General features: G+C 49.9%; 1 protein-coding gene across 7 annotated transcripts in view; it reads right to left on the bottom strand.

Moving 5' to 3' along the window:
* Nucleotides 1-7425: 7425 nt before the first annotated feature.
* C24H16orf96 (chromosome 24 C16orf96 homolog) overlaps nt 7426-25008 on the bottom strand; it is a 28445-nt gene continuing 10862 nt past the window's right edge. For 6 of the 7 annotated variants that reach the window (XM_058680806.1, XM_058680808.1, XM_058680809.1 and 3 more), the window contains 9 exons: nt 21071-21156; nt 20707-20817; nt 16804-16878; nt 16293-16457; nt 12031-12149; nt 11586-11648; nt 8470-8566; nt 7706-7861; nt 7426-7557 (listed from right to left, as the gene is read on the bottom strand). In XM_058680806.1, coding sequence (XP_058536789.1) covers nt 7441-7557; nt 7706-7861; nt 8470-8566; nt 11586-11648; nt 12031-12149; nt 16293-16457; nt 16804-16878; nt 20707-20817; nt 21071-21156 — 989 coding nt within the window. In that variant the 3' untranslated portion in view covers nt 7426-7440. Of the gene's footprint in view, nt 7558-7705; nt 7862-8469; nt 8567-11585; nt 11649-12030; nt 12150-12507; nt 12744-16292; nt 16458-16803; nt 16879-20706; nt 20818-21070; nt 21157-25008 lie in introns of those variants that run through there. The other variant, XM_058680807.1, reaches the window with a different exon arrangement.

Raw genomic sequence — 25008 nt, 5'->3', positions numbered from 1 at the left:
CACCGCACAGTCTCCTGGGGATGGAAAGTCAAGCAAACCGCGAGTCCTGGGCCCCTAATATAACAGCCACTCCTGAGAGCCCCAAGTGCTGGGTATGCACCCAGATGGCTGACCTCTGCCTAATGGCAGACCCTGGAATCCAAATGCTGGTAAGTGCCCCCAAGCAAGGAATCTGGAGACATAAAAGAGAGTTGCCTGGGAACTGGGAGGGACAGGATTGGGGTTTGGGAACTCCAGTGTTTCCCAGCAGATGCAGAGGCCCTGCCAAGTGTATGGGAGCATCTTGCGGACTGACTTGAGGAGAGCCAGAAATGGACGTCTTGGCATACCATACACCCAGCAACTCGGTTGTGACACAAGGCACCTAGAGCCTTCTTGCCATACTCACCCAGAGCCTAGTAGCTCAGCAGTTCAACTTGGATGCCCCCAAGTAATAAAGGTGATGGGGTATCCAGAAGGACTTGAATTATCAGGAATTCCTCAGTGGCTGGCCACCCTTACCCCACCAGCCAGCATACTTGACTTTGGATTGTTTGCAGAATTCCACACCAGAGGACACCATTTGCATCCATGACAGGGCTGGGTTTCAGGCATGTCTCCTCCCCACTGGGGACTGGCAGCACCAGGTGACATGTTCACCAAGTTGTTAGGAGGGTTATGTGAGAGTCCCACTTCTGACATATGTCCTCAAGGTCACAGCTGGCCAAAGATAACCACCATGCTGGGGCCATGCCTGCCCTACCACCCTACTGCCACTGATACTTCCAATGTGGATCAGCTGGGTTCTGAGGGGGTGCCCTAGTATATGTGATAGAGCAGGCACCAGCCCAGTAAGCAGTGACAGAGGAACTTTCTGTGGGCACGCAGGGCTCCTCCTGCAGACTGGCTCTACAGAGAGAGGGACTTGTTCTGCCAGTCAGCCAGACACTGGGCTGCTCTGGAGACAGCTTGGTGTGCCCAGGGTCACCAGTGGGCCAGCCAAGGTTCTTGGGGAATGTGCTTCATGGTGGCCATAGAGCCATGCTGTCCTGGAGGCTACTGTTGGGGCAGTCCTGCGAGTCTGAGGGGCTTTTCACAGCAGCGCCTGTCTGTCCGCCCAGCAGAGGACAGATGAGTCCTTTGGTGCCTATCTCCCATGGTAGCAGAGGCTCACACTGGCCAAAACGGGGAGCTTTTCCAGCAGGGCTGTTTCCAGTTTCCTGCCTTTGGAAAGTTCTCAACTTCTTCGACTACAGTTCAGCAGATTTCTACTGAGTCTTAATACAGCTCACTTTGGGGTGGGAGTACCAAGTACCCCTGGAGTGGGGCAGCATGGGGGGTTACTTCCAGGATGCTCATGGTCTTGGTGGCACAGTGCAAGGGGGAAGTTCTTGGCCTTCTGGGGCCATTTCTTGCTTCCTGGGTAATAGCAAGGCTACAATTAGAGGTGAGTAGGTTGTTTTTATAGGTCCCAGGAGAGGGAGGAAGGGGTGGGAGGAGAAAAAAGAAAACTGTCCTTGTTGTTATGTATGTTTGGAGGATCTCGGGCCCAAAAAACCATGAACATGAGGGTGGTGGTGGGTGCAGGGTCCCTGAGGAGTCTCCGTCATCCAGCCAGTGTAAATGGTCTTACTTGAAACAGGTTTGCTGCTGTCACTTGTTTCCACCTCAGGGTCGCAGAGTCCATAGTCTGTGAAAGGGACAGAAGGCCCTGTGACCTCACTGTAGGGATGTCTGGGCCATGCAGGATGTCCACACAACACCCCCTCTGTAAGAACGTCTCCTTCCTATCCCAGCCCTTGTACCCAATTCACATCTGTTCAAATGAAATTCTGTGCCCGGGGAGCCACCTCACTGGGCAAACCAGCCACCACTCATGTCCAGGCTAGAGGTGTGATGGAGAGGGATTCTGCTGAGATGAGGGAGGCCATGTCCCTGAGCACCTGCTAGAGGCCCCCAGATTGGCACAGCTTGCCTGTCCCAGCCTCTAAGGCCTGTAGCTCCCACCTGGCATCAGTCCACAGGTCCCTGTTCCCTTTTGGGGACTGTGCCCTGCTGACCTACTGTTGAGCTGAAGTCCCCAACACCTGAAGCACACAAGGAGGGAACGCGAATGACGGCTGAGCAGCCTGACAGCTGCAGGTTGCAACCCAAGCACTCATTTCTCAGGTTGTAGGAAGGTAGCTTTCAAGAGGCAGGCAGAGTGGGGCAGACCAGGACAGTTGGGGAGGGGGCTTACAACTATGAGGATTAGGGGACCTGTAAGCCAGACTCTAAAGTAGGCCATCCTGGACCTCATACCAGCTGCTGTCCCCAGTTAGTCCTGGGGCCATGGTTCCAGTCCCTGCAGGTGGAGGGGGTGGAAGTTGGGCCCTTGCACCAAGCACAGTATCTAGCAGGTGCAGCTCCTAGTAGTGGGGGCTAGGGCTGGCCAGGGCCTCTATTCGTGCCCAGTGTCCAGCATGCTACTATAGCTCCCAGGAGCAGGTGGCTGCTGTGGAAGATGTGGGAAAAGGTTTTTTGTAAGCCTGACAGCACCCTAGGTTCTAAATGGCTCTGGACAGTGGGCCAGAAGCTGGACCTGGAGTAATGGCCAAGGGGAGGGACCAACAAGTCCCAACCCATCCCCCTATAGAGATAGACCAGCCTCCATGGGACAAACAACAGTCTCCTCACCACAATCAAGACAACAAATTTTATTATGGGTAGAAGTTGCCAGAAATACTCATCTGTGATGGGGTTGGGGGCTGAACCTGTGTCAGCCAGTATCCACCAAGGTGGCCAGACAGGCGATTTACCTGGGTCGGGGGAGCCTGGCCTCACTTGGACATGGACCTTGGAAAAAGGAAAGGGCAGTCAGTGTCAGGGATGTTGCAGCTGAGGAGCAGGCCTGGGAATAGGACAGGCCTGGTGTCCCCAGCTCCAATGACTTCAAGGCCAGGGCACCCTTCATACTGACTTGCAAGACCTGCATCCCCCCAGGAAGGAACTCAACCCTGGGGTGTGCAGAGAGGAGCTATGGATACTGTGAATGGGACAGGGTGACCCCTGTGCTGTTCCAGGCTGGTCACTCGGGACACAGTCAGGCTGTGAACTCAGGGTTGGCCCTTTGCCATCTAAACATATGGGCAATGAGCATGAGAACCAGGAAGACATGCAGTGGCCCAGCCTGGGTGAGTCAGTGCAATCCTAGCAAGTGCCAGGGCACCAGGGTCCTCATGGATTAGCAGGGAAATAAACACCAATTCCTAAACTGCCCCAGTCATCACTGGGCTGGATAATCAACATAAAATGAAAGATTTACTCAATAAAACTGACCTCCAACAGGAACCTGGTCTGAGTGCATGGTGACAGCAGCTCTAACTAGGATTGATTCTGATGAAATGTCCCAGCTAAATAAAATGATTGTTTTTAAAACCACTTGGTCTATGTCATATTGAAAACTGGCTGAGGAATTAAACTTTTTTTTATAAAAAGCTGTAAGAATTGTGCTGTTTGCATTTGTGTGCATACTTACTTAGCAGCCACAGGGTTCCAGGGGGGAAATACCTTATGCAGATCCCACGCTATGTCCAGGGCCTTTTGCCCATTCCTAGGCCAGGCTAAGGGCCCAGGTCTCTGCTAGGGGAATGGGGAGTCACGGGCAGTGGTGGGGGGCTCACGGGTGGGCAGGTTCCCCAGGAGGCTGCACGTTGGTTCGAGACTTGAAGTGCAGAGATCTCAAGTGTCTGGTGAATCCTGGGGCCTGCTGGGGGTCCTGTGGGGGGAGCATCAATGGCAGCAGGGGTGGCAGGGATGGTGGCCTGGTAAGCATCGCTGGGCGAGAGCCTGAAGTGGCTGAGCTGGTTCCGGCATTGGAGCCTAGGGCTGGGAATGGCAGAGGAAGACTGGTATGTGTCAAGAACAATCATGGGAAAGGAAGCCCAGGAGTCCACTGGCCTGGTCCTAGGGAGCCTAAGCTTCTAAAACCGTGGCTTAGAAATGGGAACCGAGCGGGACAGAGCAGCCACAGCTCAAGGTCACTGAGCTCCTCTCAAATGAGCCAACAATACTGACCTCCCCACATGCTGTGGGGCTGAAGGTCAAGGACACAATGAAGGCCAGAAGGGGAGGACTCTGCCACCTGGGAATGGCTCCCAGCTGCTTGCCCATTCAAACCCAGGTTGCTCAGCCCCTCCCAGCCTGGCAGCAACAGGTTCCTTTAGCCCACCTCTGTGACCAGCTGGACACCAGGGGACCAATGCCTGGGCCTGGAGCCAGGAAGTTCCCCTGAAGGGTGTGGAGGAAGTGTGGGCAGCTACAGGCCACCCTAGGTCTACTTCCCTGGGCCAGTCCAGGGGAAGGGGGCCCCTGCAAGATCTAGTGCCCAAGCTGGTGGTAGGGGACAGGATAGGAATAGGAGAGACCAGAGAATGTGCCAGAATTCCAGCTAGGCCAGGGAGTTGGAGCAGGTACTCACGGGGATACGTGGCACCAAGTAAGGCAGTGGAGCGTGCTCTGTCCTGCGGGTTCCGAGGCGGGGGACATGGGACCTTCACAGCTTAGCAGAAAGAAGAAGGGAGGAGACGATGAAGGCCCTTGCAGAGTCTGCCCTGTGACCTCTGCCTCAGCCAGCTTAATCTAGATGAAGCTCCTGGCAAGTGCCAGCCAATGTGGCCATCTGGGGAGTGTGCCAACAGATGGAAGATTTTTCCATCCCTCTCTCTGCAATTCTGCCTTTTAAATAAACCTTTAAAAATCAGGAAAAAGAAACAGGCCAGAGAGAAGAGCAACGTTTTACCAGATCCTAAGGTGCAGAGGGGAAGCTGGCAGAGTGGTGAGGGCTCAGCTGTGTGGCAGATCTCTTGATAATTGACCAGACCACTGAACAGCCCCCTGCCCCACTCTTACCCTGCACATTTTTTTAAGGTAAAATTCATTTAACATGGGCCCGGCACCGTGGCCTAGAGGCTAAAGTCCTCGCCTTGAACACGCCAGGATCCCATATGGGCACTGGTTCTAACCCTGGCAGCCCCACCTCCTATCCAGCTCCCTGCTTGTGGCCTGGGAAAGCAGTGGAGGATGGCCCAAGCCTTGGGACTCGGCGCTGGTGTGACCTGTAAGAGCTCCTGGCTCCTGGCTTTGGATTGGCTCAGCACCGGCCGTTGCGGTCACTTGCGGAGTGAATCATCGGACGGAGGAGCTTCCTCTCTGTCTCTCCTCCTCTCTATATATATCTGACTTTGTAATAAAAATAAATAAATCTTAAATAAATTCATGTAACGCAAAACCATTTTAAAGTGCAGAGTTCACAGCATTTATTTCCTCACAACACTGGAAGCTACATCTATCCAGTTCCAGGACCTGTCCACGGCCCACACTCCAAACACTAGGCACCTTAATGCCTGAGGGTTAGGAATACTTTGTCTACTTGGCAAAGAGAGCCACTGAATCAGGGACCTAGACATGAGCAGAGTATCCCAGATAGTGTGGGTGTGTCCCCCGAGGTCAGAATGAGAGAAGTTGTGACAAAGGTCACACAGCTCACTATGCATGGGGAACAGGCCCACAGAGCCCTCTCTGCTCTTTCATAAAATCCTTGCTTCCTCCTGCCTGCATCCCATCTGACATGCCTTCCCTCCAAGGAGACTGCTGCAGAAGGCCTTCCCACTGGCCTCCAGCTCTGGGCAAGAAGGGGGTTAAGAACAGCACCTCCCACTGGGGCTCGATCTTAGTATCTGGAGGCCAGAGGCTGGCTGTGCAACCCTTGTTGGATCCATGGCACAGTCAGAGTAGAAGCATGGCAGTGTGAGGCTGAGATCTTAAGTCTGATGCCTTATAGATAAAAGAATATCGGGAACCGACGGAAAGATCTGGCACCAGACAGGTTCCCATGAATTCTAATACTGGCTGGATTTGTCACTCCTGCAAGATGGAACAGTTGAGGCCATCATGGTTTGTTCCATGTTCTTGGGAATCCATGAATGAACTACATGAGCCCCTCCCTCTAGGCTGCCAGCAGGGGTAGGCTGGTGAATGAATGGGGAAGAGGACAGGTGTTTAAGGTGATGGACACCATTGGCCCCTCTGTGGAGGGTGTCCTTCCAGCCAGTAGACCTCACCTGCTCATTGTGAAATGTTACAACAGGTCACCACAGGACAAGGAGGACAGAATGGAGCCTGGCACAAAGTCAGAGCTCATTAAACATTAGCTAATGTTTTTGTCAACCTGCCTGGTGATCCCTGAAGCCTGCTTGAGCCCCACCCCTGCACCCAGATCCGCTGCACAGCCTAGGCAGGTGGAGCCACTTCCTGCATGGAAGGATGCCCTGCCCTCCTGGAAACACTAGTGGGGCCTGCAGTAGGCTGAATGGGAATCCCGCAGCAGACCCCTCTTCTCAAGAAAGGATCTTTACAAATGTGGTTAACATCTTCCCAGATTAGGCTGGGCCCTAAGCCCAATGGCAAATGTCCTTTGAGAGATCAAGAAGGTAAATGGAGGAGGCAGCCAAGGGATGATGGAGGTGGATGCTGATATGGCACAGCAGACAGCAGCAGCTGTGGGGTGAGGAGGATTCTCTCCCAGAAATGCCGGTGAGAGCACAGCCCTGCTGACACCCTAGTGAAGGCTTGTAGCTCCCAAACATGCAAGAGAACTCCTTGCTTCCAAAGCTGAGTCTGTAGTAACAGCTGGCATGGGTTGTGTCCATTGCCTAGCATACCCAGGCAACAGTCTTCTCTGCCTTCTTAGAAACCTGGACTGGTGTTTCCTCCTCAACATGGCTGGGACAAGGGCTGATAGCTGGAGCTCCTCTCTCTGGCCACCTGGGACTCCAGGGCCACTCCCAAATGGGACAGTGTATGCCTCCTACCCAGGGACAAACCATGCAACTCCTCTTCCAAGAAGGCAAAGGAACCCAAAAGGTGAGCAGAGAAGGCTCCCCTTTGTGTGCTGGGACATGTGAAAAGAAGTGCTGGAGCCAGGACCTCATCGCTACAGCAACCAACAGGCTCTGAATGAGCATGCGTCAGGGGCTCCTGCTGGCCCACCCTCATGGACATCAGGACAGGGGCTGGCAGGTCTGGTCCCATCCGGGTCTCTTCATCCCTCTTGCCCAGCCCCAGTCCCTGCAATCCAAGCATTCTTGTCACCCCAAGCTCATATACCATGTCCTCCACCTGGTCACTCTCCTCCCACCTGCCCCTTCTCCAAAGGCCTCAGCACAGTTCCCCAGTCCCTCCTTTAGCGATCCTGTGTGATCCCTTGCCCACACACAGGATGCTGGCTGTTGGGTCACCAAGGCCTACCTTTAGGTCAAGTACTTACCCCTACCTGCAAGGATGACCCTTGCTGCTGGCTGTTTGGCCCACCTCCCTTGGCTCCTCACTCATCAGAGGTAGCACCTGCCCCTGAAGCCCCCCTGTACCCTTCTGCCCTGTCCTGTGAAACTAGCACCCCAGGGCAAGGGTGCCTAGGAGGGTCTAACACCACTCCCCTGCCTGCTCCTTTTCCACGTTGGCTGTGACCCGAGCCCCACTTTGGCTGGTCATCCGGCCTTTATATAGGATGCCGTCCACACCCAGGATGTCTACCTCAGCCTGTTGGATGGCACAGACCTCAGGTCAGCGAACCTGTCCTGGACCCACGTCCTCTCCGGGGGACAGAGTGTGGCTTCCCTGGGTCCTTCCTCCCAGGGCCTGGGGCATATGGATGTGCACCCTCCAAGCAAGGACCCCCACGACTCACGGTGTCATAGTCCATCACTTGGGGGTCCCCGTAGGGGTAGAGCGTGGAAAGGTCACTGGATTGGAACCTGCTGGTGGCATCATTTTGGGGGCCATCACCCCAGTCCCTCTTGGAGCCCAAGGTGTCCAGACCTTCTTCCTGTAACTGCAGTTGCTGCTGTTCCCTGTGGCAGGGTAGGAGATCAGTATCAGATCAGACAGCCCCTGATGGGCACCAACAGGCCTGGCAGGATGGAGTGAAGACTGGCATTTCTTTGAGCCAGGGTGCAGATGGCACAGGCCTAGGGCCTGGTGGGTAGACACACAAGCAACTGTTGGACAGAATAGTAAAACTAAGAGCTACTACACCCCTCGAGCCTCTGCCTGGTGTTAGGCCCCTCTATTCACCCCCCATTGCTTTAGCTATTGTCAGGCTGTTCTTCCCACACCTGGCCATCCCCACAGGGCAGGGGATTGGAAGAACTTTAGGAGATGTGGAATGTCATTTCCTGTTTCCTCCGCCAGGGAAAGGGCAGATGTCAGATTGAAATGGGAAACACATGGAATCACCCCAGTGTTCATGCCCATGACCGAGGTCCACTTGATATACATCTCAGCTCTGCTCTGCCAGGGCCATCTCCTGTGCCTGCCTGTCACCCTCCACCCCACCCCGCCATCCCCTTGGGCCTTTCCTTTGCACTTGGTTGGTGAAGCTCTGGCATTGGATGGCATCTCTGTGGCAACAGTGCCCCTGCCCATGTCCATGGGGTGGGGTGCTAGGTCCACATACCTCATCAGCTGCCGCTGCAGGTACTCATAGCTGTTGGCACTGGCTGGCCGGAGCTGCGCCAGCCGATGGGCCTTGCGGATGGTGATCAATTGCCTGTTAGGAAGAACAGCACAGATGGAGCTGTCACCTGTGGCCTGTGGCCTGTGACCTCCTCCATGCAGCCTTCCCAGCAGTGGGAAAGCAGCACACATGGGTCTGCTCACCCTCAAACAGCCTCACTACACACATGCTCTATTGGATCGGGCTCATCTGCCAGCAAGGTAGCTGCTAGCTGGAAGGGAAGCTCTGCAGCTTCCCGCTTCCAATTGTTTCTGCTACTTCTTTTTTTTTAAGATTTATTTATTTTTATTACAAAGTTAGATATACAGAGAGGAGCAGAAACAGAGAGGAAGATCTTCCATCCAATGATTCACTCCCCAAGTGACTGCTATGGCTGGTGCTGCGCCGATCCGAAGCCGGGAACCTGGAACTTCCTCCAGGTCTCCCACGTGGGTGCAGGGTCCCAAAGCATTGGAGTGTCCTCGACTGCCTTCCCAGGCCACAAGCAGGGAGCTGGATGGGAAGTGGAGCTGCCGGGAATAGAACCGGCGCCCATATGGGATCCCAGGGCATTGAAGGTGAGGAATTTAGCCGCTAGGCCACTGCGCCGGGCCCTGTTTTTGCTACTTCTAAGTTACAGTGAACAGATATAACTGACTTGACAAAAAGATGCTGATGGGATCTCCAAAGCCCCTCCACAGACATGACATGGCAGCAGGCTGGAAAGCTTCCTGGGTCAGCAGGGCTGGGCCAGCACCACAGTGGCCCCACAAGCTCCCGCTGCTTGCAGTTCCTTGAAAAGTTGACCACCAAGTTAACCAAGTGCCCCAGCACTTCCACGCCTAGGCTTATGCCGAAAGGCCTGAAAGCAGGTATCCCAATAAGCAAATGTCAACAAACGTTCATGGCAGCATTGCTCACAACAGCCAGACAGTGGTGAAGATCCGAGTGTGCACCAACAGGAGAAAGGATAACTGGGATGTGGAATCTGACACAGACATGGGAAAGCTACCCAGTGTGGATTCCTGCTCCAACACTCAGGAGCCTCGGGGTCACTGTACTGAGAGTCACATGCTGCATGAGCCCGTTCCCATGAAACATCCCAAAGTGGCACATTCATAGAGACAGAAAATCAGTGACTGGTGGTTATGGGGACAGGGTGGAATGGTGAGTGACAGGTCACAGGCTGGGGTTTCCTTCTTGAGAGACTAAAAAGAGTTTGGAATTACACATAGGTATCAGTGATACAGCATGTTGGATGTGTTAATCAAAAGTACTCAAATGAGTGCTTTAACCTGATCAATTTTATGTTGTGTGAAATTCCACCTCAATAAATAAAAAGTATTATAGAGTTATAAAAATAAATGCAAGGGGCTGGCTCCATGGCACAGGTAGTAGAGCCACCACCTGTGATGCTGGTATCCCATATGGGTATCTGATTGTGTCCCAGCTGCTCCACTTCCCATCCAGCTCCCTGCTGGTGGCCTGAGAAAGCAGCAAAAGATGGTTCAAGTGCTTGGACCTGTGCAACTACATGGAGCCCTGGAAGAAGCTCTTGGCCCCTGGCTTTGGCCCCGCTCAGTCCTGCCTAGCAGAGTCATCTGGGGAGTGAACCAGCAGATGGAAGACCTTCTTCTGTCTCTGCGTCTCTCTCTCTCTTTCAAACAAATAAATCATAAAAATAAATAAAAGCAGGATATTCAACAAAGTTTTGCTTTTTTTCCATTTCTTTCTCTCCCTGCTATTTAAGAAACAGAGACGAGAAATAGCTAGTAAAAGAAACAGAGAGTGAACAAGCACTCCCATCCACTGGTTCATTTCCCAAATGCCTCCCACACTTAGGACTGGGTTAAGCTGAGGCTGGGGGTCTCCCGAGTGGGTGCCAGGGACCCAATACTTGACCATCACCTGCTGCCTCCCAGAGTGTACACTGGCAAAGCTAGAATTGGAAATGTGTATGGGTGTGTGGCTATCCAAAGGCTTAATTGGCTAATCCTCCATCTCCAAACACCAGGATTCTATATGGGTGCCAGTTTGTGTCCTGGATGCTCCATTTCCCATCCAGCTCTCAACTTGTGGCCTGGAAAAGCAGTAGAGGTTGGCCCAAAGCCTTGGACCCTGTATCCACATGGGAGACCTGAAAGAAACTACTGGCTCCTGGCTTCAGTTGGTTCAGCTCCAGCCATTGCAGCTATGTGAGGGTAAATCAGAGGAAAGAAGACCTTTCTTTCTCTCCTTCTCTCTGGAAAACTGTCTTCCCAATAAAAATAAATATTTTTTTAAAGATTTATTTTATTTTTATCACAAAGTCAGATACACAGAGAGAGGGAAAGACAGGGAAAGACAGAGAGGAAGATCTTCCATCCGATGATTCACTCCCAAAGTGACCACAATGGCCGGTGCTGTGCCGATCTGAAGCCAGGAGCCAGGAGCCAGGAAATTCTTCCAGGTCTCCCACATGGGTGCAGGGTCCCAAGGCTTTGGGCCGTCCTCAACTGCTTTCCCAGGCCACAAGCAGGGAAATGGATGGGAAGCAGGGTTGCCGGGATTAGATCCAGTGCCCATATGGGATCCAGGTGCATTCAAGGTGAGGACTTTAGCCAATAGGGGTCCGGGCCCAAAAATACATCTAAAAAAAAAAATAGCCTTTCGAATGAATCTAAATTCAAATCTTACAAGAAAATAAAGTGGAACTAGGACACACACTCAAATCAGGCATCCCACCAGTGGCTTAGCATTGTGCCAAGTGCCCGGACTCCAAGTTCTGCTTCTCCCCACGGTTACTCCTGCTACTGTTTCCTCTGTTGATCCAGTTTTCATGACATAGCACTTGAAAGAATGGAGGAGGACTAGGCCCCCAACCCAATCACTCAAGAGATGACTTGAATACAAATGACATACACACACGTGCAGACACTAAGTGTGCAGAACCAACCCTACGCACAGGACTACATGTCAGGAGACATCTGTAGAGCCCAGGGCAGTGATGTGTCCCCTCCTGGCCTGGTCTCCAGAAACCCTGGTAGGCCTGTGGGCAAGGCGGGATCAGACGCCCCCTTGCGGTGGTACTCACGGGCTGTTCATCATCTCTACCGGCCGGTCACAAGAAATGCATTTCACCCGCTCAAACAGTTTCCTGGAAGAAATCAGTGTGTTTGGCCTCTTGGCTGCCTCCAACATAGTAGATGGATGGCTTCTACCCTTCTCGGTAAGTCCTTGGGGCACATATATGAGGGGTTATCTGAGGACAGGAGTCCCCAAACTCTGGGGCCATGTGCTTGGGATGCTATCTGGACAGGAGTTGGGTCCCACTGTGCCCCTTTCCCCCTTCTCAACTCCAGTCTCATGTACCTGGTGATCCCAGGCCCCCCACCACCCCACAGCCCCTACCCCTCACCCTCATGTCCAAAAGTCTGGAATCCACATTCCTGGATTCCTTCAGGCTCCACCTCTGCATGCCCCACAGCCTCAGCAGCTGTACCCCAACCCAGAAGGGGCTCTGGGGACCCTGGGCTCACTTCCTGAAGCCGGCAGCACTGTCGGGGTCGAATCGGAGGCCCTCGATCAGCAGCTTCGCAATGACCGTCCATATCTCTTCCATGTCTTTCTTTAGTGTGTCCAGGTCACTATGGATTAGCTGTCAACAGCCAAAGGAAAGTAGAGAGCATCCATTCAACCCATCACACCCTGCCTCCTACCAGGAAAACAAAAACAAAAAACTAAACACACCATCACTTGCTGCCTCCAGAAGACCAAGCCAGCTCCAGTGCAAGCCTGCAGACACGGTCCGACGCACCTGACAGGCACACCTTCAACAGAGGATCTGCACACCAAGCAGGCAATCCAATGGCTTTTCCTTATAGCATATTCAGAATTGTGCAACCATCACAATCGATGTGCCACTTCCTAAATAAGCCCTGTGTCCATTACCAGTCACCCCCTCCCATTTCTTTCCCCCAAGACTCCCCACCACCCAGGCCTAAGCAACCACTAACCTACTTTTTGTCCCTATGGATGTGTCTATTCTTGACATTTCATGTCAATAGGATCGTAGACAATGTGCTCCTTGTGTGTGGCCTCTTTCACTTGTCATGTTTTCTGGCTGACTCATGTCATAGCATGAGCTACGTACTGCTGCTATGAACATGCATGTACAGACGCGTGTGGATGACTTTCCATTTCTCTTGGGAATAAGGAATGAAGCTCTGATGCATGCTACAACATGGATGAACTGCAAAGATGTTATACAAACTGACAAAAGCCAGACACAGAAGTTAGTAAACTGCATGATTCCATTTTTATATAGTGTCCCACATAGGAAAACCCTTAGAGACAGAAACTAGATCAGTGGTGCTAGAGGCTGCTGTGGTGGGGGAAGGAGTAGAGAGTGATAAAAACAGTTTAGGAACCTGACACAATAGCTCAATCGGCTAATCCTCTCCTTGGCACACACTGGGATTCCATATTGCAGCCGGATCATGTCCTGGCTGCTCTGCCTCCCATCCAGCTCCCTGCTTGTGGCTTGGGAAAGCAGTCAAGAATGGCCCAAAGCCTTGGGACCCTGCAACCATATGGAAGACCCAGAGGAGGCTCCCGGCTTCTAGCTCTGGGTCAACTAAGCTCCAGCCATTATAGCTATTTGGGGGGGGAAGCAGAGAATAGAAGATTTTTCTGTTTCTCCTTCTCTGTTTAAATCTATCTTTCTGGTAGAGATAGAGAATTTTTTAAAGATTTATTTATTTTTACTGGAAAGGCAGATCAGATCTATGGAGAGAAGGAGAGAAATATTTTCTATTCAATGGTTCACTCCCCATATGGCTGCAATAGCCGGAGTTGAGCCTATCTGAAACCAGAAGCCAGGAGCTTCTTCAAGTCTCCCACGTGGGTGTAGCGTCCCAAGGCTTTGGGCCATTCTCTGCTGCTTTCTTAGGCTATAAGCGGGGAGCTGGATGACAAGTGTGGCAGTGCCCATATGGTATCCTGGTGCTTGCAAGGGGAGGATTAGCCAACTGAACCACCTCATTGGTTCAATTGGCTAATTTTTAATCTAAAAGAGAGAGAGGAAAAAAAAAGGAAAGAAAAAGAAAATGACTCTGAAGGCCAGTGTTCTGGTGTAGCAGGTAAAGCTGCTGCCTGCAATGCCAGCATCCCATACAGGTGCTGGTTTGTGTCTCAGCTGCTCCACTTACAATCCAGGTCACTGCTGATTAGTCTGCAGGGCAGCAGAAGATGGGTCATGCCACCCCTGTGGGAGACCCGGATAAAGCTCATGGCTTTGGCCTGGTCCAGTGTGGCCACACAGAGAGTAAAACAACAGACAGAAGTTCTCTCTTTCTCTATTCCAAAATAAATGAATAAAATCTTTTTAAAAAATGAGACACAGGCTTGGAGTGGCGAGATTGGTAGCAATTCATAACTGTTGAACTATCAAAACCACTTGAGCAAGACCCTCGGAGCATGCCCCACATCAGGGACCTGGGGTGGGTGGGAGACTGGGTGGGGCTTCTCCCTTAAAATCCTCCTACCTCAGATAGATGAAGGAAATAATATGGAAATAATAGTCTTACCCATTTTCATGTAGCCCTTGAACCTTAATTAACTTAACACCCTAATTAACTATGTAAAGATTGTCAAAAGTATAATAAAAAGTGGAAAAACAAATGAGACAGGTGATATGTATGCTGTCAGTGTACTAAATGCTACCGATCTGTTCATCTTAAAGGGCTAATGACTCATTCTTTGCTCTGTGAACTTTATTGCACTTAAAAACACAGAAAAGAAAAACAGTGAGCAAAGGATCAAGTACACCAAAAAAAAAAATACTTTTTTAGGGAAAAAATGTAATTTTTCATACAGTATCAAGTTCATCTTGCAAATGATGCTCCTTCCTATTTATTCAAACTTGTTTTCATTCTGTTTGAAAGACAGAAAGGAAGACAGAGAGACAGACATAGTGAGATATTCATTCTGCTGGTTCACTCTCCAAATGGCCCCAACACCCAGGGCTGAACCTGGCCAAGGCGAGGAGTCAGAACTTCATCCAGGTCTCCCAGGAGAGTGGTCAGAATACCTACGCTTCTAATAAACAGCAACCACATATACATCATGTACATAGTTCACACTTAGCATCCCACAATTCTTCCTTTAGTTGGATTACTTTTTAAAGTGACAGAAAGGATGCCATTTCATTAATAAACTCTTCAGTAATTGTCCCTAAAAGACAAAGATATTTCCTTACATAACCTCAATAATTGTCACACTTGCTGTAATTGTAATATCTGCTCTGGCTTTCCTCTTAGCCCATTTTTAGAGTCAGCATGTCAGAATCAGGGAACAAGAGAAATCTCACTATAGCATCTGATTGTTTTGTCCCAAGAGACTTTTTCCAAAATATATTTACTTCAGAGACACAGAACTTGAGCTTTTAGACAGTAGTTCACTCCCCAAATGCCTGCAATACCTGGGCTTGGGAGCCCACTGCCTGCCAGGGTCTGCACTAAGAGCCAGAACTGATGGGACCACGTTGTAGTACTCTGTGCTCAGCGGCCACTTGTGATGTCAGTATCCCTTAGTAGAGCACTAGTCCACTGCTTTTGATCCAGCTCCCTGCAAGCGATGGTCCAGTAAGTGGACCTCTGACACCTCTTTAGGAGACAAACATGGAGTTCCCATCTCCTGGTGGCCTGGCCTGGTCCTGGCTATTAGTCATTTGAGGAGTGAACAGCAAGTCAAGTTTCTCTCTCCTCTCCTTTTTTCTCTCGGTTGCTCTCACTTTCAGACAGCATTTTAAAAAGATTTATTTATTTGAAAGACAGAATTAGAGAGGGAGACAAAGAAATCTTCCTTCCTGTTGATTCAGTCTCCAGTGGCCACAATGGCTGGGGTGGGCCAGGCTGAAGCCAGGAGCATGGAATTCCATTTACGTTCCCCACATGGGTGGTAGGGGTTGAAGCTCTTGGACCATCTTCCATTGCTTTCCCAGGTGTATTAGCAGGAACCTAGAGCTAGAGCGGAGCAGCCAGGACTAGAACCGGTGCTCTGAAAAGGGATGCCAGTACTGCAGGTAGCAGCTTATCTCGACGTGCCACAATGCCAGCCACAGTAAATAAAATTTTAAATAAAGAGATTCAAGCGTTGAATGTCTCTAACAAGACTCAGGTGGCTCATCCCTCAGCTACAGGATAAATGTGTATTCCCAAAACTCTTGCTGTGACAGTCCCTGTCCCCATCATAAAGTCACTGCAGAAAGTGGGTCAGTTTTCTGGTAGAATGCCTTCCAGCTGTGACTCCACACTGATGTAAAGCATCTCTTCTTTGACAAGTATGTGTCCATGAAGCACATGCCCCCACAATCTGTTTTACTGACTCTGTTGACAGGAACTAGAACTCTCGTAACTAAACATGTGGCTGGCAGACAAAGGAACCCATATTGCACAGATGAGGAAGTTGGGCCTCCCACAGCTTAGGGTTCTTCTCAGGACACACTGCTGCTCACTCACAGTAGAGGGGAGGCTTATACCAAAGCTCCCATGGCCCTACCTGTGACCCCACCTACTACATCAGCTCAAGAGTGTGCAGCACTCACACTGCTGGTTTGCTGAATGGGCGGAGGCAGGGGTTGAGTCCACACTGACGTTTCCCCGACAGTCTGAGCATCACCACCCGGTTGCAGCCACCTGGCTAAGCTGCTTCCAAGTGCTTGCTCCTTAGTAGGATGAATGTGTGTTGTGTTCTTGGCGCTGGCCTGAGTGCCATCGGTCACTGGCTCAGGGTCACTCACCTTGGTGGCCATATCCTTCCTCAGCTGCTCCACAGACTTCTTCCAGTCTTCCTCCTGGCTTACAACCCTGAGAAGCACACCCTGGATCATCTCATTCAGCTCCATCACCACCGTCTCCAGGTCAGCCCGGCTGGCCTTGCTTGCCAGGGCACTCCTGTCGGCTTTCTGGGTGATGGGGAGAGGGGAGAAGCTGGGAGAAACCAGGCCTCTTTGGACACACCTGCCCTTGATTTTAACCCGATATTAAGATCTATGCTGCCTCAAACAAAAGCTTGACATCTAAGACAAGGCTTCCCCACATCAAAGTAGTTGCCACATGACTTTGGGTGCAAGAACAGTGTTACTGAGAATAGTGGTTGTTGGGACACTTTTGAGAGGCTTCCAGCCCTTTATAAGAATAAAGGAGGAGGGGAACTCTAGAAGGCTCTCACCTGGCTATGCCTGGATGATTCCATGTCCCTGGGTGAGAAAGCTCGGCTCAGGAAGGGGGCAGAAAAGACTGCTCACTCACCTCCTTCAGCTCCTGCTCCATGGTGCTTTTGTTCACCTTGTTCAAGTCCAGCATTTTGACTTGAGCCTGCAGAGTCTAAACACACAAGTACAGGTAGTTTAGCCATCCTTGGAAGCCTCCAGCAAAATGCCTACCTGCTGTATCCACCCCTGCCATGCACAAAGAAGGGATGGTGGGGTTGGGAAGACAATGGGCAAATGGGATTGCTGGATCGTTGGAGTTCACAGGCTCCAGGTGCCTGGAGCAGGATAGGACCTGGGACTTGGGGTAGACCCTGCTCTGGCAGGTGGTGTTCCACTGTTTGCCCAGGGAAGGCAGGCACAAACCAGTACTGACAATGGAGCTTCCCAGGGACGTGAGGCAAGAGTATCTCTTGGGATCTCTAAGAGAGTCTCAGGAAGAATCCAGTCTATCACCAAGAGTCAGAGAATTCCTCACCTCCCATGCCCCTGTCTCACCCCAGATCAATTCCCTCATCTATTCTGTCTCCCAATCCATTACATCCCCTTCCCCCCCAGGACCCAAGGAACCTCCCAAGAGGGTGGGGTTACTTTCCTTTCAAAACTGAAACTGTTTGCATCTTTATTTCCCCTTCATATCTGGCTTCCCCCTCACTCCTAGGAACAGAACTCCCAGCTTTTGGCAGGAACTCAGCTACCCAGAACCCAGATTATATACATCAACCTGCTTTGCACATCAGCAGTGACTGCTGGGGCATCAATGGAAGTGGGGGTGCCTTTAACCTCCTTCAACTTCTACTGTCTTTCCTGCTGTGTGACCCCACAGTAATCACAGTGACTGTAGAGGCTATAGCTATCTTGGATGATGAGGTGATCCTATGAATCTCTTAATGCTGGGGCATCCTACCAGTGCTGGACCAGCCACCTGAATTTTTTGAATGTGAAGCAAAGCACACAGCCAGCCATAACCTGTGAATATTGCCTTGTTTGGAATTAGGATTTTCACAGAGTTAACTAGTTAATATGAGATCACAATTGGTTAGGGAAGGCTCTGACTGATCACTGATGCCCTCATGGAGTTAGCCCTCCAAGGGCAGGTAGTTGGTATGGTAGTTAAGCCTCTGTTTAGGATGCCTACAACCCTTTCTAGGATGTCTGGGATCAAATTCTGGCTCCACATCTCATTCCAGCATCCTACAGAGGTGATGGACCAAGTGGTTGTGTTCCTGGCTCCCAGCTTTGGCTTAGCTCAACCCTGGCTGTTGTGGGCATCCTGAAAATGAACCAGGCCATGGAAGAGCTCTTTTTCCTTCTCTCTCTCCTCCTCTGACTCTCTGCCTTTCAAAATAACTAAATGAAAAGAAGGCCACGTGAAGACATCAAGAGGCTGTGCAATCACAGAGGCAAAGACTGAAGCTATGCATGACACAGACATCAGAATTATCAGAGGTCAGGGACTACAAACATATTGCTGAAATCCTAACGCCCAAGGTGAGTCAGGAGGTGGGGCCTTTGGGAAGTGACTAGGCCATGAGGTGTGTGTGGCTTTTATAAATGCATTAGTCCCTTCTTTTTCCTTCAGGATTGTCAATGGTACAGAGGTGTAGGGCAGGGGGTGAAGAGGTGGATGGAGGGAATTTGGCATTGGGGGATGGCCCTCCAAACCTTTGCCAGAAGTAGCTTAGGGGTTTTCCTCCACCTTGCAGGTCTTGGCAGGAGCGTGGGTCTGGTTGATGGGGTCAGTAGCTGCCAGGCCTTATCCTCCAGGGTGCTTATGATTCCTCCTGATTACCCAGGCAGTGCTCAAAGTGCTGGCCATGTCTGGCTCCACCTGGGCTAGGGCTGGGCCTTGCAAACCATTGACAAGGACCAGGGACAGGAGGAAGAGCCTCATGGTAGAGCTGGCAGAGCACTCTGGGTTGGTCCTGGGAGAGCAGGTAAAAGACGTTCCTGAGAGTTCCCTCATCCCCTCCTCTGCTGAAAACATCAGAAAGACAGCTAAGAGCCAGGAAGTAGGCCTGGTCAGACACTGATCAGCTAGTGCTCTGATCTTGCATTTCCAGCCTCCAAGACTGTGGAATAAAAAATGCCTGTTGTTTAAGTCCCCATGTCTACAGTGACTTGTTATGGCAGCCAAACAGACTAAAACAGCAGGCAAGAATTCTAAAACTTGGGCCCAGCGGCGTGGCCTAGCGGCTAGAGTCCTCGCCTTCAATACCCCGGGATCCCATATGGGCGACGGTTCTAATCCCGGCAGCTCCACTTCCCATCCAGCTCCCTGCTTGTGGCCTGGGAAAGCAGTTGAGGACGGCCCAATGCATTGGGACCCTGCACCCACGTGGGAGACCCAGAAGAGGTTCCAGGTTCCCGGCTTCGGATCGGCGCGCACCGGCCGTTGTGGCTCACTTGGGGAATGAATCATCGGATGGAAGATCTTCCTCTCTGTCTCTCCTCCTCTGTGTATATCTGGCTGTAATAAAATGAATAAATCTTCAAAAAAAAAGAATTCTAAAACTCTAAAAACATCTATTGCCATTGTGCTCAGTGACATAAAGAAAAATATATTAGAAAAGTGTGAAAATACAGGAAATCTCAGCAGACAGAAAAACAAATTTTTAAACAGAATCAAATAGAAGTTCCAGAATGGAAAAATGCAGTATCAAAAGTTTTCAAATGGGCTTGCTGGCAACAGAGGCAAAAATATAAAATAGAATAGAATAGAATAGAATAGAATAGAATAGAATAGAATAGAATAGAATAGAAAAGAAAAATAAAATAAAAATCTGCATGATGTAGGACAGGATCAAGAAGCGTCCCAGGCCTGGTGTGATGGCTCAATGGGCTAAACCTCCTCCTGTAAGCACTTGGATCCATATGGTGCTGGTTCATGTCCTGATTGTTCCACTTCTGATCCAGCTCTCTGCTTATGGCTGGGAAAGCAAGGGAGGACAGCCCAAAGCCTTGGAGACCCAAAAGAAGCTCCTGGCAGCTATTTTGGGAGTGAACCAGCAAATGGAAGAGCTTTCTCTCTGTCTCTCCTCTCTGTAAAACTGCCTTGCCAATAACAAAAAAAAAAAGTCCAAAAAAAAAAAAGAGAGAAAAAAAATTTCAAAGTTTTTTTTTATTTATTGGAAAGTCAGATACACAGAGAGGAGGAGGACAGACAGAGAGGAAAGATCTCCCGTCCGATGATTCACTCCCCAAGTAAGCTGCAACGGGCCGATGCGTGCCAATCCGAAGCCAGGAACCAGGAACCTTCTCCGGGTCTCCCACGCGGGTGCAGTGTCCCAAGGCTTTGGGCTGTCCTCGACTGCTTTCCCATGCCACAAGCACGGAGCTGGATGGGAAGTGGAGCTGCCGGGATTAGAACCGGCGCCCATATGGGATCCCGGGCGTTCAAGGTGAGGACTTTAGCCGCTAGGCCACGCCACCGGGCCCAAGTAAATAAATCTTTAAAAAAAACAATAACAAAACAAAACAAAAATCTTTATATAGAATCACAGAAAGAAAGGGACAGGCACATAGAAAGACAGGGACATAGAAAGATCTCCCATCCACTGGTTCACTCCCTAAATCGCTGCAGCAGCCACAGCTGGGCCGAAGCCAGGAGCCAGCAACTCCAGCGGGTGTCTCACATGGACCGCCATTTCTGCTCAATCCCAGGAGCATTAGCAGAAAGCTGGGTTTGAAGCAAAGTGGCTGAGGTTGGAACTGATGCTCTGATGGAATGCTGGGGTCACAAACACAGGCCCTCTGACGCCAGCACAGTCACTGCCAGGCTAAACACTTCCCCCACTTTGTTTTCAATTGATGACAAATGTTTGTTGGCTCCATGGCCTTCAGTGCATCTTTGTGTCCTAGAAAACTTTGGTTAGGATCTTAATGTTCTGGTGACTGATTTCCCCTTTGCCAGCCCCTCCTGGGCTCACCCAGGCCTCCAAACCTTGAAGTCATCCAGGCGGAACTGCAACTTGTCCACGGTACTGCCCAGCACCAGGTAGTGACTCTTTATGTCCTCAATTTGGTGGCCCCAAATCTGCTCGAGCTCCTTCTCCTAAAGGGGGAAGACACAGGCAAGCAAGGCCTCTGCATCTGAGGCCTTGTCACAGCCAAAAGGCACCCGAGGGAGGGACAGATCCATGCATTGTTCATCTCCCAGGCCAACATCCTCTCCCCAGGGAGCCCCCACCCCACCAGCTGCCTTCTCAGCCGCTTGTGCTTCGCCAGGCCCCTCCTCATGTACAGCACAAGGTGCTGCCCCCACCGGCTTGCAGGATCACCCAAGCACGGGCTGCCAGGATACTGACCTTCAGCCTGGATTTCTGAAGGCTGCTGACCTTCTCCTGCAGTGTGTTCATGGCTGATCCAAGCTTGGAAGTGTCACTCATCTTAGCTGCAACCAAAGGGGGCAGGGGATTGCTGCAGGAGTAGGGAGGGAGGAGGAGGGGCTAGCATAGCTCCACCTGTGGCTGCTGTGAAATCCAAACATCCTGGGTCTGGTGCAGTAGCCTAGTGAGTAAAGTCCTCAACTTGCATGCCCAGGATCCCATATGGGTGCCAGTTCTAATCCCTGTTGCTCTACTTCCCTTTCAGTTCCCTGCTTGTGGCCTGGGAAAACAGTCAAGAACGGCCCAAAGCCTTGGGACCCTGCACCCGTGTGGGAGACCTGGAGGAAGCTCTTGATTCCTGGTTCCAGATTGGCTCAGCTCTGGCCATTGCAGCCACTTGGAGGGTGAACCAGTGGATGGAAGACATACATCTGCCCTTCAAATAAAAGTAAATAAATCTTAAAAAAAAAAAAAAAGAAATGGAAGCACCTGTCTGCAAGGTCATTTTAGATTTCTAGTAGCCACATTGTTTTTAAGATTTATTTATTTTTATTGGAAAGTCAGATATACAGAGAGGAGAAGAGAGAGGAAGATCTTCTGTCCGATGATTCACTCCCAAAGTGACTGCAATGGCTGGTGCTGCGCCAATTCAAAGCCAGGAGCCAGGCACTCCTTCCAGGTCTCCCACGCGGGTGCAGGATCCCAAGGTTTTGGGCCTTCCTCGACTGCTTTCCCAGGCCATAAGCAGGGAGCTGGATGGGAAGGAGGGCCACCGGGATTAGAACCGGCGCCCATATGGGATCCTGGCGTGTTCAAGGAGAGGACTTTAGTTGCTAGACCACTGCACTGAGCCCAGTAGCCACATTTAAAAAAAAAAAAGAGTTATTTTTATTGCAAAGTCAGATATATATACAGAGGAGGAGACACAGAGAAATATCTTCTGTCCAATGATTCACTCCCCAAGTGACCGTATCCGCTGGTGCTGTGCCGATTAGAAGCCAGGAGCCAGGAACTCCTTCCAGGTTTCCCACACGGATGCAGGATCCCAAGGCTTTGGGCCTTCCAGGTCACAAGTAGGGAGCTGGATGGGTAGCACGGCTGCTGGGATTAGAACTGGCACTGATATGTGATCCTGACATGTTCAAGGCGAGGACTTTAGCTGCTAGGCCACTGCGCCGGGCCCAGTAGCCACATTTTTTTAAAAATCAATTAGAAACATTGTAGGTGACATTCATTTCAAGAAAAATATTTTACTTCAGCCATTTGTACATTCATGGCTTTTTCTGTAGCCTCCAGTATCCACTATGTATGTGTGTCAAGGGCTCAACACCTACCTGTGGCTCACAGTGACCACCACAGTAGATGGCAAAGGTGTCAGGGAAAACTTGAGACCCTGTCACCCGCTCCCAGCACAAACCTGAACATAATTACACAGCACCTTCCAGAAGGGAGACCAGGAAGGGTGCTGCTGTTCCAAAGATCAAAAGAGGGAGTTAGAAAAAAAAAAACCACATAGCCCACCATCCATTTATAAGTGAGAGGCCAAAAAGGATAGATAGATAGATAGATAGATAGATAGATAGATAGATAGATAGATATAGATAGACTGCCAGCCTTGGGACCTTGCACCTATGTGGGAGACCCAAAAAGAAGTTCCTTGCTCCTGGTTGCTGATCAGTTCAGTTCAGCCCAATGCAGCCACTTGGGGAGTGAAGCAGAGGATGGAAGATCTTTCTATCTCTCCTTCTCTCTGTAAATCTTCCTTTCCAAAAAAAAAAAAACAAAAAAAAAACCTTAAAAAAAAAAAGAAAAGAAAATGTAGATTATGGAAATCCTATGTGTAGAAAAAAAAGAAAAGAAAATGTAGATTATGGAAATCCTATGTGTAGATTTCAAAGTGTTTTTTTTTTTTTTTTTTTTTTTTTTTTTTACTTTTTAAAATTATTACATGGTTGATCAGGGTGGAAATGATCAAGGTTTAGGGAAAATTGGGTGAATTCATTACTTCCAAATTTGGCATTTCTTGTTGTTCCTGGGGGAAGGGGAGAAACAAAGGGCAAAGTTGTTTCTTTGCACTGAAACTTATCCTTCATTTCCATCTTCATATAAACTTTACGTCCTATCTTCAGTTTGTTGGTTTTTTTTTTGGTAACAAAAAATGGGTGTTAGAAGCAGAATTTGGGTTATGATTGCTTTGTGTTCCAAAGTTTATTTTTATTTACATGGAAGGTACAGTGGCAGAGTCAGAGGGGCTGGCATTATGGTGCTGTGAATTAAGCCACTGGTTTCCGATGCTGGTATCCCACGTTTGAGTGCTGGTTAGAGTCCCCACTGTTCCATTTTTTGCATTTATTTTTAATTTATTTTTTAATATTTAATTTTTATTATTTTTAAAATATTTTATTTATTTTTTCCCAGAAAGGCAAATATACAGAGAGAAGGAGATACAGAGAGAAAGATCTTCCATCCACTATTTCACTTCCCCAAGTTGAGCTGATCTGATGCCAGTAACCAGGAGGTTCTTCCTGGGTCTCCAAGGCTTTGGGCCATTCTCTACTGCTTTCCCAGGCCACAGGCAGGGAGTTGGGTGAGAAGTAGAGCAGCCGGCATATGAACCAGTGCCCATATGAGATCCTGGCAGTTGCAAGGCAAGGGTTTAGCCACTAGGCTATTGCTGCAGGTCCCATTTTCTCCATATATTGTGCATCCCCTTGCTAATGTACTTGGAAAGGTAGCAGCAGATAGACCAAGTGCTTGAGCCCCTGTCTGCTTCTGGGAGACTCAGATGGAGTTTCAAGCTCCTGGTGTTGCTTTGGTTAAGTCCCAACCATTGTGGCCATCCGGGGAGTGAACCAACAAGCAAAAGATACATTTCTCTCTGTCTCTCTGTCATTCCAATAAGTTAAATAAATAACCTTGAGAGAGATTGATTGGTTTCCCTCTATTGTTTCATAACCTACAACAAACAGTATGCCAAGGCAGAAGGCAGGAACTCATCTGGGCTTCCCACGTGAGGACAGGAATCGAAGCACTTGGGCCATTATCTGCTGCTTCCTGGGGTACACGTTAGCAGAAAGTTGGACAAGAAAGATTGGTAGGACACTTTACTATGGAATGTGGGCAGATTAAGAAGTGGTTTAACTTTCTGTGTCCAAATGATCTTCCCTTCTTTGCATTTTGAATTTAAATTTATTCCTCTCTTAATGTTAGCTGTGTACTAGTATACTCATTGAAATACCTATGCTTCTTTGTAGTTATGCGAATGAAATACAACATTTTTAAAAGACTCATAGTGTCAGGGATAGTGTCATATATGGATATGACTCAGGTTGATTCAACTGTTGGACTTGTCTGAAACAATGAGATAAAGATTTGCAAAGAATATAGGGTGGTGATCTCAAAATGGGTTCCTGGGGGCTACAGCATTAGCACCAGCATCATGGCGGATGAGGAAGAGATGTGAATTCTTGGGCCCCACACACACCAACTGAGTCAGAAAATTGGCAGTGGAACCTAGCAGTCTGCTGGGTTGCCCTTGGATCCTGAACAGAGTGCGAGGTTGTGGGCCATGGTCCCACTGTCCGCTCCCTCACCATGACTGTGAAATGGGGGTACGGAACTATGGGTGCCTTTGCTACTCAGAGCTTACCTGGGCTCTTCAGGGATGCATGATTTTGCTCTCTGTTCCCAACAAAATACTGGGGTTTGCTCATTGTGCTTCCTCATTGTGGCTGATCCAGACCTATTCAATACTACACATGACTGCTAAGGGGGCTATGGGAGGAGAAGGCTCCGCATGCCCCTCTCCTCCTGAAGTGCCACCTGCAGACTCCCTGAGACCTCACTGCACATTTATTAGAAAGGGATAGACTAGCAAGACACTGATGTTGAAGGAAACAATCGCCAATGACTAATGA

Source organism: Ochotona princeps, chromosome 24, assembly GCF_030435755.1.
Source record: "Ochotona princeps isolate mOchPri1 chromosome 24, mOchPri1.hap1, whole genome shotgun sequence".
Classification (NCBI taxonomy): domain Eukaryota; kingdom Metazoa; phylum Chordata; class Mammalia; order Lagomorpha; family Ochotonidae; genus Ochotona; species Ochotona princeps.
This window is presented reverse-complemented; position numbering and strand designations above follow the sequence as displayed.